Below are 13,220 nucleotides of genomic sequence, written 5' to 3'. Positions count from 1 at the left end.
CACCAAATGCAGTGTGCAAACAAGAATCAAGGAACACGAGAGACACTGCAGACTGGGCCAGCCAGAAAAATCAGCAGTAGCAGAACATGCCACACACCATCCTGGGCATAACATACTGTTTGAAAACACTGAAATTCTGGACCATGCCAACGACTACCATGTCAGGATGCACAGGGAAGCCATTGAAATCCACAAACACCTGGACAATTTCAACAGAAAAGAGGAAACCCTTAAAGTAAACAAGGGCCCTGTCCAGATGGGCCATTTTGTACGTACTCCGTACGTACTAGGGTTGACGTCCGCAACCCTAGTACGTACAGAGTACGTACAAAATGGCGGCGCCCTGTTCACACAGGTGCTACCATTGTGACGTAACGGCTGCATCATGTCCAAATGGTGCGGTGCGGCCATTATGTCTTGGCGCCACTGAAGGGCATTTGTGGCGCCCTTTCAGTGGCGCCAGAAGGAGCTCCATTTTGGAGCTCCTTCTGACACACGTATCCCTGGCGTGGCCTTGAAACATCCACACCAGCGATACAGAGAGAAAGGGGCTGAGCGGCTCCTTTCTCTCTCTTCCCACCGCTGTTGGGGTGTCCTTGGGGCAAGAAGCCCCAAGAACAACCCTTTCCAGACCTGGGGGAAGCAGCCTTTTGCTGTTTCCCCGAGGCCAGGAAAAGCGGCGGATCGGGACCTCTGGGGCTACCGCTGTGGCAGCTCAGGCCTCAATCCATTGGGGAAAGGGGCAGGTGTGGACCACCCTAAAGGGGCTGTCTGTACACCGCCAAAGTTTGGCTACCAGTCCTGAAAGATAGCAAGATAAAGACTCAACAAATGCAAATGAGAACTCTCCCAGCAGACAATGAGCACTATCAAGCAGACATTAATCCTCTTGTGCAGACCCTCACACCCTGAGGCCTGCCATTAGCAGCAAACCATATACATGCAAATCACTCTTGCCTTTCCAGGTCACACAATATATATAGCCAAGTCCTTTCCAGGCAAACATTCTCTGAAGATGCCAGCCACAGATGCTGGCGAAATGTCAGGAAGAAAATCTTCTAGAACATGGACACATTGCCCCCCCAAAACCACAAAAAATTATGGATGCCGGCCATGAAAGCCTTTGACTTCACCTTCTGAGGAAGTTTGCCAAGGAAACACTGTGATAGGATTGCCTTAGGGTCAGCAGAAGTAAAAAATGACTTTGAGACACCCAAGAACAAGGACGAACAGATGAAACAGAGATATGGGAGATGAATTCAGTACAAGATCACAGCATTAAAACTGTTTTCATACAAAGATGGAAGAATCCAATATCAGGGAGTAATGGCTGTTGAAACTGAGTGATTTAGATGAAATGGGTAAATTATCGGTTTTGATTACAGAAAAATCATTGGAGGCATTTCAAAAAGACTAGAAACCTTTCACAGACCTTTTGCACAAAAAAAGACAATGATTTGATAATGTTGGGGTCTGATAGTTATTAGAATTAGGTTAACAAAAGAAGTATATGGTGCAGCTTTAGAAAGAAAAGTGTTAATATATTATATATATGTATAACTGCCAGAAAGAAAGTCAGAATCTACTATTTATTTCATTTTATCTGTTTCTTTATCTGTATTCTATCTTTTCCTTTTTTCTTTTTTTGTTTCCTCCTTATTTTCTCTTATTCAAATATTTTATTGTTCTTTGAAAATTAATAAAATAATAATAATAAAATAATACAATTTTAATAAAAGTAATAATAATAATGATAATAATAATAATAATAATAATACAAATTAGTCCAGTGCCATGTTGTTAATTCCACTTGACAGATACAAAATATTAATTCACTATTCATACTGCATATTTTTTCAAACAACAGAGAGAAGCCAATCTTACAATAAGACTGTGTAACATAAATTTCTGCCTGCGAAGTTATGCATTGCTATGTGATTCCTGTGTTGAATGGTAATATTGCAGGACCAATCATCATCATCATCATCATCATCATCATCATCATCATCATCATCATCATCCCAGCAATATAGGGACTCAAGCAACTAACAATAAATTTAAAACAGTACACATTAAAAATAATACAAAAACATTAAAATTAAATATTAAAAAACTAATTAATTTTTTAAAAGTTAAAGACATTACACATTAAAATAATAAAATATATTAAAAACTTTATCCAAAAGCCCCAAACTCATCAGTTTGAGAAATTCTGATGACACAAAAATGTTTTTGCTTGCCACTGAAAGGAGAACAGGGATTGGGGGTGGGACAGTGGGATTATGGTCATTGCATGGTTGGAAAAGAATGGTCTCTACAATGACACCCACCCACCCACCCACACACACACAAATGTTTTGAAGACATTGCACCAGTATGTAAGACCTCTGATGTAAATGGAGGAGAGGACCACTCAGCCCTTTTATCTACAGGTTAAATTAACCTTTTATTTAATTTCTGGTGTTCTGGATGTAATTCTTTGCTCATTAATTTGTGTATTTCCTGTATTACATTTTTGACATTTATTCCATTCCTAGATGCTTCAAGGGCTGCGTCATTGAAGGGAAAGATAAGGACAAAATCACCTACTCGAGGGAATGGCCTTCTGTCTTTATCTGAGAGGAAATAGGAAGGAAGAGATGGCTTTTGAGTAAAGAACTCGGTTGAATGAAATGAAAGGACAGGATGAGTAGGCTCGCATAGTGAATAACTGGTTCGTAATATTTGTATGCTTTTAGGTGATGACTTGGGTTGCAGAGCAGTTTTGGGCATGTTCATTCTTTCCCGCATTTGTGAAGTTAAAGTTTTCTTAGGGTAGGCACTACCTGTTCTGGCAGATGGGTTTCTTTTATTAATTTTCAAGAAAGATGAAGAAGGAGAAGTAGTTGCTGACTTGGTTTCTTTTGCATAACTCAGGAAATCTAGAGGGACATCAGCCTGGTTAGTCCACAAACACTGTGTTTGGCCAAAGCATGAAGCTTTCTGATTTGCCCCTTTGTTTTTCCTCATGGCATCAGACTCATTGTAGTTCAGCAAGTCGACTATGTCATGGAGCAACTTCCTCTTCACAATTGCATCGGTGGCACAGTCCAAACGCAAGCCTGGGCTGTGGTTCACTTCTAGAAGCCAGGGCTTCAACTTCTCATCCACTAGGATATCAAACCCAAAGAGCTCAAAACAATTTGAGGTAAATGGGACTGAGGGGGTGATGGCAAGCAAAGTCAGGGTAATGATGCGGTTGATCCTTTTCCACAGGCTCAAGTCATCCATGCTGCGGCTACGCAGGTAGGCCCGGAACCGGCTGAAAGTCCACTTGCAACCAGAACCAATGACATCTTTCTCCTTTTGGTACGAGGGTCCAAATTTGTTGATGCTAGTGTTTGTCAGGTGGGCATAAACATTGTCTAGGCACTCAAGGTCAAACTTCTCTGTGGCAAATCTCACCAGCCCTTCTTCATATGTATAAATAGTGAGGGGACAAAAACTTGTGACACAAACATAGAAACGGAGATCCCACTTGTACCCAGAAATAAGCAAAGGATTGCTAATGTACTTCTGCACAATGACCATACAGTCATAAACAAAGTCTTTGATGTCCTGAAAGATGAGTATCCCTCTTCCACGAGACCGGTCAACTGGTTTGCAGATCCAGTAACTCAGCTTTTTCCCTGGTATTTGCCTCTCCTTAGTGTATTCTGTTATAAACTTGATATAATCATTAGGCATGATAAAAGCTGCTGGACTGAACTCATAGAGGGTGGCTCCATAAATTCCTTTCATCCGTTTCAGATGTCTGGCTAAATAATCCTTTCTGGTGATCCTGATGGTTTCTGGATGGTGATTGAGCCTCTGCCATGGTTTAATGCTCTGGTGTTCTCTCATCCGGAAAGGGTGATTCTGCCAGTGTAAGTTCCAGTCCTCATTATCTTGCTCATGTTCATCATACTCAATCCAGCCACGTTCCAGTAAAACCTCACGGACTAATGCAGGAACACTTTCATGTAGTCGGAAGACCAGTGGCTTCGTGGGCCTTCCTGAATTAACATTTTCTGTTTTTCTGGAGCATTTGATTCCTAAATAATAATAATAATAATAATAATAATAATAATAATAATAATCAAAGCTCAGTAAGGAAGAGAGGTAGGAAGTAGGGGCTGAAACAATCAGTGGATCATATAAATAAAGATGTTACTGTGATCGCCACCTGATGCTGATTTAGGCAGAAAGTTATACAGGTTGACTCTCCCTTATCTGGAATTACAAAATACAAAAAGTTCAAAAATCCAAAATTGTCCACATGGATGTCTGACATAGTGGCACCTTTGATTTCTGATGGTTCAGTGTGTTTTCTTTTATACACAAAATTATTACAAATGTGGCTCAAGAGTGGAGAATAAATACTCCAAATAAATAAATACAATGTATAAAATTACCTTCAAGCTATGTGTATAAAGTGTATATGAAACAAATGAAGTGCATGTTTACACTTGGGTCCCATCTCCAAGATATCTCATTATGCATATGCAAATATTACAAAATCCAAAAAACTCTGAAATACCAAACACTTCTGGTCCCAAACATTTTGGATAAAGGAGACTCAACCCGTACAAAACTGATTGTAGCAATTATCTGTAAAATAACATGGAACATACTCCTTGATTTAAGGCAATGGAATAAGCATATGTTTTCAGGATTAAACAGAAATTTTACTCAGAGTGTAATCTATATGGTGTATAAGTCAAATGGCTCTCATTAGCATTACTTGATCTGAGCTAGGTCAAATGAGGCTTTATAAGCATGTGTTCTCAGATCCTGGGTGCTGAAATCCAACCTGCTGAAGTTGGAGGACAGAAGATTCTGCTGTCTTGAGACCTGGTTGAATCCAGCCAGGTACCTAACAGAACTGACTATTCACAGGGGCTGATGCTGAAGATTCTTCCAATCTTCTTTGTTGAAGAATCTCTTGAACCAACATGCACAGCCTTCCACAAGTTGATATTCCCTCTAGATGTACTGGACTACAAATTCTGCCACTTCCCAGTTGGTGTGACCATTGACTATATTAGTGAGATGATAAGCACAAGGCTGGAGAAGGCTAGCTTAAAATGTAACATAAGTAGTACCGGATCAGACACAGGCTGCATCTGCACTGCAGAAATAATACAGTCTGACACTACTTTAATGGCCAGACTCCATACGATGGAATCCTGGGATTTGTAGTTTGTTGTGGCAACTGAACTCTCCGACAGACAAGGTTAAATAATTCACAGAACAATATATCCAAGAATTCCATCACATGAAGCCATGGCAGTTAAAGTGGTGTCAAACTGCATTATTTTTGGTGTGCAGAAGTAGTTTCAGTGCCTATCTGGCTCAGTAGCCTAGTTTCTACAATGGCCAGGCAGGTCCCTCTGTAAGCCCACAAGCAGTATATAAGGGCAATAAGCTTCTTCCACTGTTGTTCACCCAAACACTGCATGTCCATACTGTTGCTTAGCTAATTGTTTTTTAAGTAAATGCTTTAATGTCAGCCTTTTAACTTCTCCAGGGCCTGCCCTTTGTGCATCACCACAGGGTCATCCCTAGGTCTCAGGTTGTGGCTATGAAATTTTAGAGCCTGAGATAGCCCTGACCCGATATTCCTACCTGTATTGACTAGGCTTATTAGGTTGTAATTTGAGTTACTTCATCAGGGCACTCCTTCAGATCTTCAGGCTTTATGAAGCTAGTCATGCAACCATAAGATCTAGAGCTGAGTGGCCTATGACATATTATTGAACTGTATAGTGTGGGATGATGGGAGATATAATCTGGTATAACATCTATAGTATAACATCTGGAAAGTCACATGTTCCACATTTTCAAAGGCAGCTAACAACAACAACAACAACAACAACAATGGAACAACAGCCTTCTAGATGGTGTTGGTGTTCAGCTCCCATCACCCCTGACCACTGGCCATATAGAATTTATGGAAGTTGGAGACCAATGATATCAGAGGGTTGCCATCCCTTCTTACATACATGGAGAGTGGAATGTGTCCACTCCTTCTCCAAGCAATGAGAAGTCGTATGAACTGGTCTGAAAGTCTTGTTAAGAGATGTTGCCCAACAGGGGTTGCAAGGAAGCTCTGGCTTGCTGAAGCAAGCTTATGTGAGGGTAACATGATTGGTAATTAGTCTGGCCACCAATACAAGACACGGGCCCATTCTGCACGGGCCTTTGCGGCGCCCCTGTCACGTGCTAGGGGTTGGCCGAGGACCTAGCGTCCATACCGGCTTCACCCCTAGCACGTGATGGGGGCGTTAAAATGGCTGCGCCCTATACACACAGGCACAACCATTTTTACGTGCCGGATGCTTAGCGTCCGCACGTAGCATCATGAAAATGACATGTCAAATGCACCATTGGCGCCTCATCCTGTCATTTCCGTGACACAAGAAGAAGCACCATTTTGGCGCTTCTTTTTAGCTGTGCCGGGAAGCCTCGCGGTTTGGCTGCTGGGGCTTCTCAGCGCAGCTAATGACGGTGCAGGCAGAGAGCCGCTTTTCGGCGCACCACAATATAAGATGAATCTTATTTGAGGTTCCAAAAGAAACTCAAGTTGTCTCATAGGATTTCCATTGGGGGATCAAACAGGCATGTGTCATTACCTTTAATTGTCTACCAGATTTAGAAAACTAAAGCACCTGAACCTGTGAAGGGTTTGTAGAGAATGAAAAACAAATACCTTTTCTTGGTCTCTGCACTCTTGATCGATTTTCTCTACTGTGAATATGCAAAAATAAATGGTAAATTTCATGTATGTATCACTTTCTATATACCCATCCACCTGCACAGACAGTTACACTGTTTCTTTAATCTATCCTACAATGGTTCAGTGATACAGTTACATCACTGATATTATCATCATATTATTACTAGCAGCAGCAGCAGCAGTAGTAACAGACAACATTAACCACAGGTGTTACAGTGGTTACCTTTGCAAATGGTACTATCTTCTTTCCAGAGCCTGAGCATCTTTTTGGGCTATAATTACCAGAATTCAAGAAGCTTTGGTTGTTTCCTCATAGTATTTCTGTGTTAGTGTTAGGCTTAGAAATAATGGAGGGGAAGAATGTGGATGCTGCAAAATGCCCAGACACTAAACGCACCTCATACATTCTGTATTCTGTATATGTGTATGTGTGATACCATGGCCTAAATACTCTAAAGGCACTAGATCCTGTACATATGATGTGTGTAACAAAATACTTGACAGGTTGTCCCAGAAAAGAGGGTATGTACTAGTTTATTGGACAGAACAATATGATCTCACAGGCTTAGTTTTTAGATGTTAGAAATATCAAACTAGATGAACTAATGGGCTTAAGTTATAGGAGAATACATTTTGATAGAACTTTAGGAAAAACCTACTGAGGATAAAAGCAGTTTAGCAGGTAAGCCAATTACTTAGGAGGGTGCCGGGCTCTCCTTTGGAGGGCAAAATATCTGCCAGAGTAGAGGGCTGTATTAAAAGGCTACCCCCCCCCCCCCACCAGCCTGTCCAACATTTCACAGATGAAACTTGGGACACATGTGGCCAAACAACATCTCATGGGGGTCAAGATGGCAAAAGCTATCAGTGAGGAATAATGGGCAAGCTAGGAGTTTATAAGCTCCTTTGTCATTTGCTTAAATTACTTACTCTGTACAGCTCCCATTGTACATTGATGGCCCTCTATAATATAATATACTATTTATGACCCGGGGTTCCTAATTTTTCTGTACCTTTAACAGCATCATCTGCTGACATTAGCATATAACACTCCGTCTATACCGTGAAAAACATCTCTTTTTGATCTCTGGAAGGAAAGGCCTATTTTAGGCACAAGAAAAAGGCTAGTTGCTTATTTTATTAAATTTGTACCATACCTCTATCCTCCCCATGTGTTGCCCTTGTCAGCTGCAATACTATTAATAAGGAAAATTTACAACAGAAAAAGATTTAAAAGGTATTTTTAAGAAGTAGCACTGTCAAGACTGTCCTGTTTCCCCACCATAATCTTCCTTTCCAATTACATTGTCTAAGAAGATACTGAATTTCAAAATGCCAGAATTCACATTAGGACGGCAATGGCAAAGCAGAAGAAATCTTGCCAAGAAAACCCCATGATAGGATTACTATAAGTCAGAAATGACTTGAAGCCCCATAACAACAAAACAACTATCCAAGAGAAAAGTTTGCAAACCATCTTTTCTCTGAAGGTATGCAAATCTGTCTTTCTTCCAGGTTATAGTGGGTCTTTTGCCAGAGGGACATCTTGAGCATCTCATGCTAACTTGGCAAGGACTTCTTCTGTTCATCCTAAACTCCTGCCATTTGAAGTGAAAATGACAGTATGTTTTTCAGGTTCTGAATTGCCATAGGAACCCACGATTCACTGTGCATCACACACTCCAGCATTCTGTTTCTATGTCCCTCTCAACAGAATATTCAATGATACTCTGGGCTGAGTCCCATAATGTTGGGACTTGATCAATCTTACACAGTTTATACAGCATTTAGATTAAGTATTTTTAGAGGAGAAGCCTGGGCTAACCCCAAAATATTTTGGTGCCTGATATGGAACAGCAAATGTACCCCTACCACATTCAAAATCTCAAATTGGCCAAATTATCTGAGCACCTGGGCACCAGAAAATGCCCAAAGTGCCCCAATTGAAAGATAAAATAGAAGAATAATAAACTAAATAACTAGAATGTGCTATCTTTTCATGAAATTTTCTGTCAGTCCCCGAATTTCTAGCATTGCAGTAACTTAAGATTCCAGTGGAGCATTTAGAAAAAAGGTTTAGGCATCCAAAGAAAGATGCTGGCAAAGTTAACCAAGAGGCTGTGAACACAGCAAATATGTGTTCTGGGTATGAATGTTTCAAAGTCTCACTCTTTGCAATGTTTTTATTCTTTGGGGAATAAAAGAAAAATGTCTCATTCAGGGGGCTTTGTAGCTACATCCCTGCATCAGTTTTCACCCAATCCCCACTCACTGGAGGCATATCTACATGGGCAAAATGAAGTGGTTTCCCTTGTCCTCATGGCGACCTGTGTTCACAATGTAGGGCCAAAACCCCTGATTCAAGTGTGGTCTGTCTTCATAACATAACCCCAGTTCTTCATGGAATTTGTCCTATTCCTACCTTAAACTAGTTTTTTACCTTTTCCTCTGGATTTTGCAAGAAATCTGGAGCACCTCATAGTGACACCAGGCAGCTGTTTACACATGCCACTTAGAATCATAGAACCATAAAATCACAGAGTTGGAAGAGACCACAAGGGTCATCCAGTCCAACCCACTGCCATGCAGGAAATCCAAATCAAAGCATCCCCAACAGATGGCCATCCATCCTCTGCTTAAAGACCTCCAAAGAAGGAGACTCCACTCCACTCCGAGGAAGGAGTGTGTTCCACTGTCGAACAGCCCTTACTGTCAGGAAGTTCCTCCTAATGTTGAGGTGGAATCTTTTTTCCTGCAGCTTGCATCCATTGTTCCGGGTCCTGTTCTCAGGAGCAGCAGAAAACAAGCTTGCTCCCTCCTCAATATGACATCCCTTCAAATATTTAAACAGGGCTATCATATCACCTCTTAATCTTGTTTTCTCCAGGCTAAACATCTCTAGTTCCCTAAGTCGTTTTTCATAGGGCATGGTTTCCAGACCTTTCACCATTTTAGTTGCCCTCCTTTGGACATGCTCCAGTTTCTCAATGTCCTTTTTGAATTGTGGTGCCCAGAACTGGACACAATATTCCAGGTGGGGTCTGACCAAAGCAGAATACAGTGGCACTATTACTTCTCTTGATCTAGACACTATACTTTTATTGGCCTTTTTAGCCGCTGCATCGCACTATTATTATTATTATTATTATTATTATTAACCTTTATTTATGAAGCGCTGTAGATTTACACAGCACTGTACAAACAATCTTTTTAATTAGACGGTTCCCTGCCCTTGGGCTTACAATCTAAAAAGACATGACACAAAAGTAGAAGGGAGTGGTGGAGGGAAAGGGGATGAGGTCCAGCAGTTCCTCTCTACCTCCAAGGCCTGGACCAAGGCAGATGGACTGGAGGGAGGGCTTGGCTTCATAATGGATGGTTAATCATTTTCCAGGGAAAATACATACTCTCAAGTAGGATAATGCATATACAGTACATAGCAATACAGGAAATGGTTTGATAAACAGGCACCAAAAGAACATCAAATAGTAAGTGACAATTATGCAATGCCTGGGAAGGCTTCTCTGAACAGGATGGTTTTCAACTCTGTTTTGAAGCTGGTTAAAGAAGTGATGGCTCTTGCTTGTGGGGGAAGAAGGTTCCAGGAGTGAGGGGCAGCAAGTGAAAAGGGGCGAATCCAGGATGGGGCAGAGGAAATCCTGGGCTGAGACAGCAGACCTTGACTACCAGAATGGAGGGCCTGAGTGGGAAGGTGAGGAGAAAGAAGGTCTGATAAGTAAGGAGGGTCGAGTCCATGGAGGGCTTTAAATGTCAACCGCAGGAGCTTATACTGAATGTGGAAAGGGAGGGGGAGCCAGTGAAGGGATGCCAACATAGGAGAGATGTGGTCAGAGCAGTGGGTGGAAGTGATAATGCGTGCAGCTGAATGCTGAACAGAGATTAAAGGACGGAGGTGAGAAAGAGGAAGCCCAGCCAGGAGGACATTACAGTAATCAAGTTGTGAGATCACTAGGGCATGGACCAGGATCTTGGCAGTAGAGGTGGAGAGATATGGTCGGATTTTGGCAATATTGTATAAAGAGAATCTACAAGCCTTGGCTGTGGTCTGGATCTGAGGGATACATGACAGAGAAGAGTGAAAGATAAAACCAAGACTGCAGGCTTGCTGGACTGGTTGAATAGAAATGTTGTCCACAGAAACAGAAAAGGAGAGTTGAAGGGTGGGCTTAGGAGGAAAGACAAGAAGCTCCATCTTGGACATGTTGAGCTTCAAACGCCGATGGTGCATCCACGGCGAGACAGATGTGAGGCAAGATGAAACTTGCTGTTCAAGCCTTGGAGAAAGGTCAGGGGCGGAAAGATACAGCTGGGTGTCATCGGCATACAGATGGTAGGAAAAGCCAGAAGAGCTAAGGACAGTGTGTAGAGAGAAAACAGAAGGGGATCCAGAACAGAGCCCTGGGGAACTCCAACAGATAAGGGAACAGGAGAAGAAATCTGGCCCCCTGCAACTACTGCAAAAGATCTACCAGACAAGTAAGATCTAAACCAGTCAAGAACAGAGTCTGAGAACCCAAGGTCAGAGAGTATGTCAATTAGGAGAAAGTGATCAATGGTGTCAAAGGCTGCAGACAAATCGAGAAGGATGAGAACAGAGTAAAGGCCATTAGCCTTGGCCTGTAAAAGATCATTCGAAATCTTAGTGAGAGCTGTCTCAGTAGAATGCCTTGGGCAGAAACCAGACTGAAAGGGATCGAGGATGGAGTTAGCTTCAAGAAACTCAAGACAGCGTGAATAAACAACCCGTTCCAAAACCTTTGAAAGAGGTTTTGGAACAGGTTGTTTGAAACCTGTTGACTCATGTTCAACTTGTGGTCTACTTGGACTCCTAGATCCCTTTCACATGTAGTCTCATTCAGCCAGGAGTCCCCCCATCCTATATCTGTGCATTTCATTTTTCCACCCTAAGTGCAGTACCTTACATTTCTCTGTGTTGAATTTCATTTTGTTAGCTTTGGCCCAGCTTTCAAGTCTATTCAGGTTGTTCTGAATTTTTTATGTCCCTCTCAATACTATCCTCAGGGGTATTAGCTATTCCTCCTAATTTGGTGTCATCTGCAAATTTGATAAGTATGCTGCCAATTTTGTGATCCAGGTCATTGATAAAGATGTTGAATAACACTGGGCCCAGAACAGAGCCCTGTGGGACCCCACTGGTCACTTCTCTCCAGGATGAAAAGGTGCCATTGTTGAGCACCCTTTGGGTTCGGCCAATCAATCAGTTACAAATCCATGTAACAGTTACCTTGTCTAGATTGTGAGAATTGCTCCCTCTGAGATCACAATAAGGAGCCCAGCCATGTGATCAATACTGGACACTTCATTTCTGACCTCAGAGGGAGTGACCTGCACCAGTGATGGTGGCTGGCAAGTGTAGATGAGCCCTGAGACATAATTTCAAGTTATGCAACATGGAGGCATCTCATGCAGTATTCATTTTCATGGAAATAAACTTCCACAAAGAAAGTTCTGAAAAGATTATCCTTTGCATGCATTCCACTGTTGAATTCAGTAAGGTCATTACTATTCAGTCAATGTGGTTTTTCTTTTCGTAGTGAATCTTTTATAAGATCATATGTGTTACATTAAATGTATTAGTTTTCAAGTAAGAGTTTTTAAAAATATTATTAGTATTGTTTGATTTGTTCTAGGCTGCAGAAGATTAAAAAATAAATTATTATTGATTTAGGCTGCAGTCCTTTGTATACCTCTATGTTGTTGTTAACTGATCTCAAGTTTCATTTCATGTTTAAAACATCTTATTGGAAGGAAAATGGGTGTTTCCTATTTGGGCACTCATCCATCTGATCCCAGAACATTTGTTAAGATTACATTTTATTTCTTATTCAGAAAATTTTACAACAGCTCTCTGAGGTAGACCAATACACAATTACATTACATCCTTCTGTTACCAATCTGAGGTTGATTCTGTGGCTTGCTGACGAGCTGTTTCATGGTCATATAATTCCTGGTTCTTTCCCCACTTCCTCACTTTTTCTTTCAGTGCATATTTCATTATCTCTTTTTATAGTTAGTCAAGAATTCCCATTCTTCATCACAGAGGACTGACAGTCACATACCTTTTCTCCATGGGAATGTCTGCCCTATGGTACCGGTGCTGTTAAAGCATAGCCATGATCCCCAAAGTCAACTGGACAACATGTGTAGCACAACTCTGCCTTGAGAAGAACGGATCTGTTCACTTGAACTCTTCATGTCAGTTGCCTTTTGAAGATTCAGTGAGGGATTTATGAGCTGTATGAACTAGCACCAGCTTCTTGCTCTTTCCTGGATGCTGCAAATGAGAAACAAGTTACTAGGTTGAAATACAGTTGCCTAGTAGCATAGCAAAACAGAGACTGCAGACAGAGACAAACATTTTCATAGTTAGGATCATAGGAAGCTACCTAATACAGAAACAGTGTATGGACAACGTCCTTTT

General features: G+C 41.5%; 1 protein-coding gene across 1 annotated transcript; it reads right to left on the bottom strand.

Annotated features, from left to right (window-relative positions):
* Nucleotides 1-2,433: 2,433 nt before the first annotated feature.
* Nucleotides 2,434-12,935, bottom strand: TTLL2 (tubulin tyrosine ligase like 2). The gene is made up of 3 exons (XM_089528423.1): nt 12,859-12,935; nt 6,731-6,768; nt 2,434-4,073 (listed from the first exon to the last, which is right to left on the bottom strand). The coding sequence occupies exons 1-3, from the start codon at nt 12,867-12,869 to the stop codon at nt 2,434-2,436; spliced, it is 1,689 nt and encodes a 562-aa protein (XP_089384549.1). The 5' UTR covers nt 12,870-12,935.
* Between the last annotated feature and the right edge of the window lie 285 nt (nt 12,936-13,220).

This window comes from Sceloporus occidentalis, unplaced genomic scaffold (assembly GCF_023333645.1).
Source record: "Sceloporus occidentalis isolate IW3139 unplaced genomic scaffold, rSceOcc1.0.p SCAF_6, whole genome shotgun sequence".
Taxonomy (NCBI): Eukaryota; Metazoa; Chordata; class Lepidosauria; order Squamata; family Phrynosomatidae; genus Sceloporus; species Sceloporus occidentalis.
This window is presented reverse-complemented; position numbering and strand designations above follow the sequence as displayed.

What these genes read in the sequence shown, in the direction of transcription:
- TTLL2 (XM_089528423.1), bottom strand. An exon ending in AGTGCAGAGACCAAGAAAAG is followed by an intron (nt 4,074 to 6,730) that starts GTATTTGTTTTT and finishes ATTATTATTTAG; the next exon opens with GAATCAAATGCTCCAGAAAA.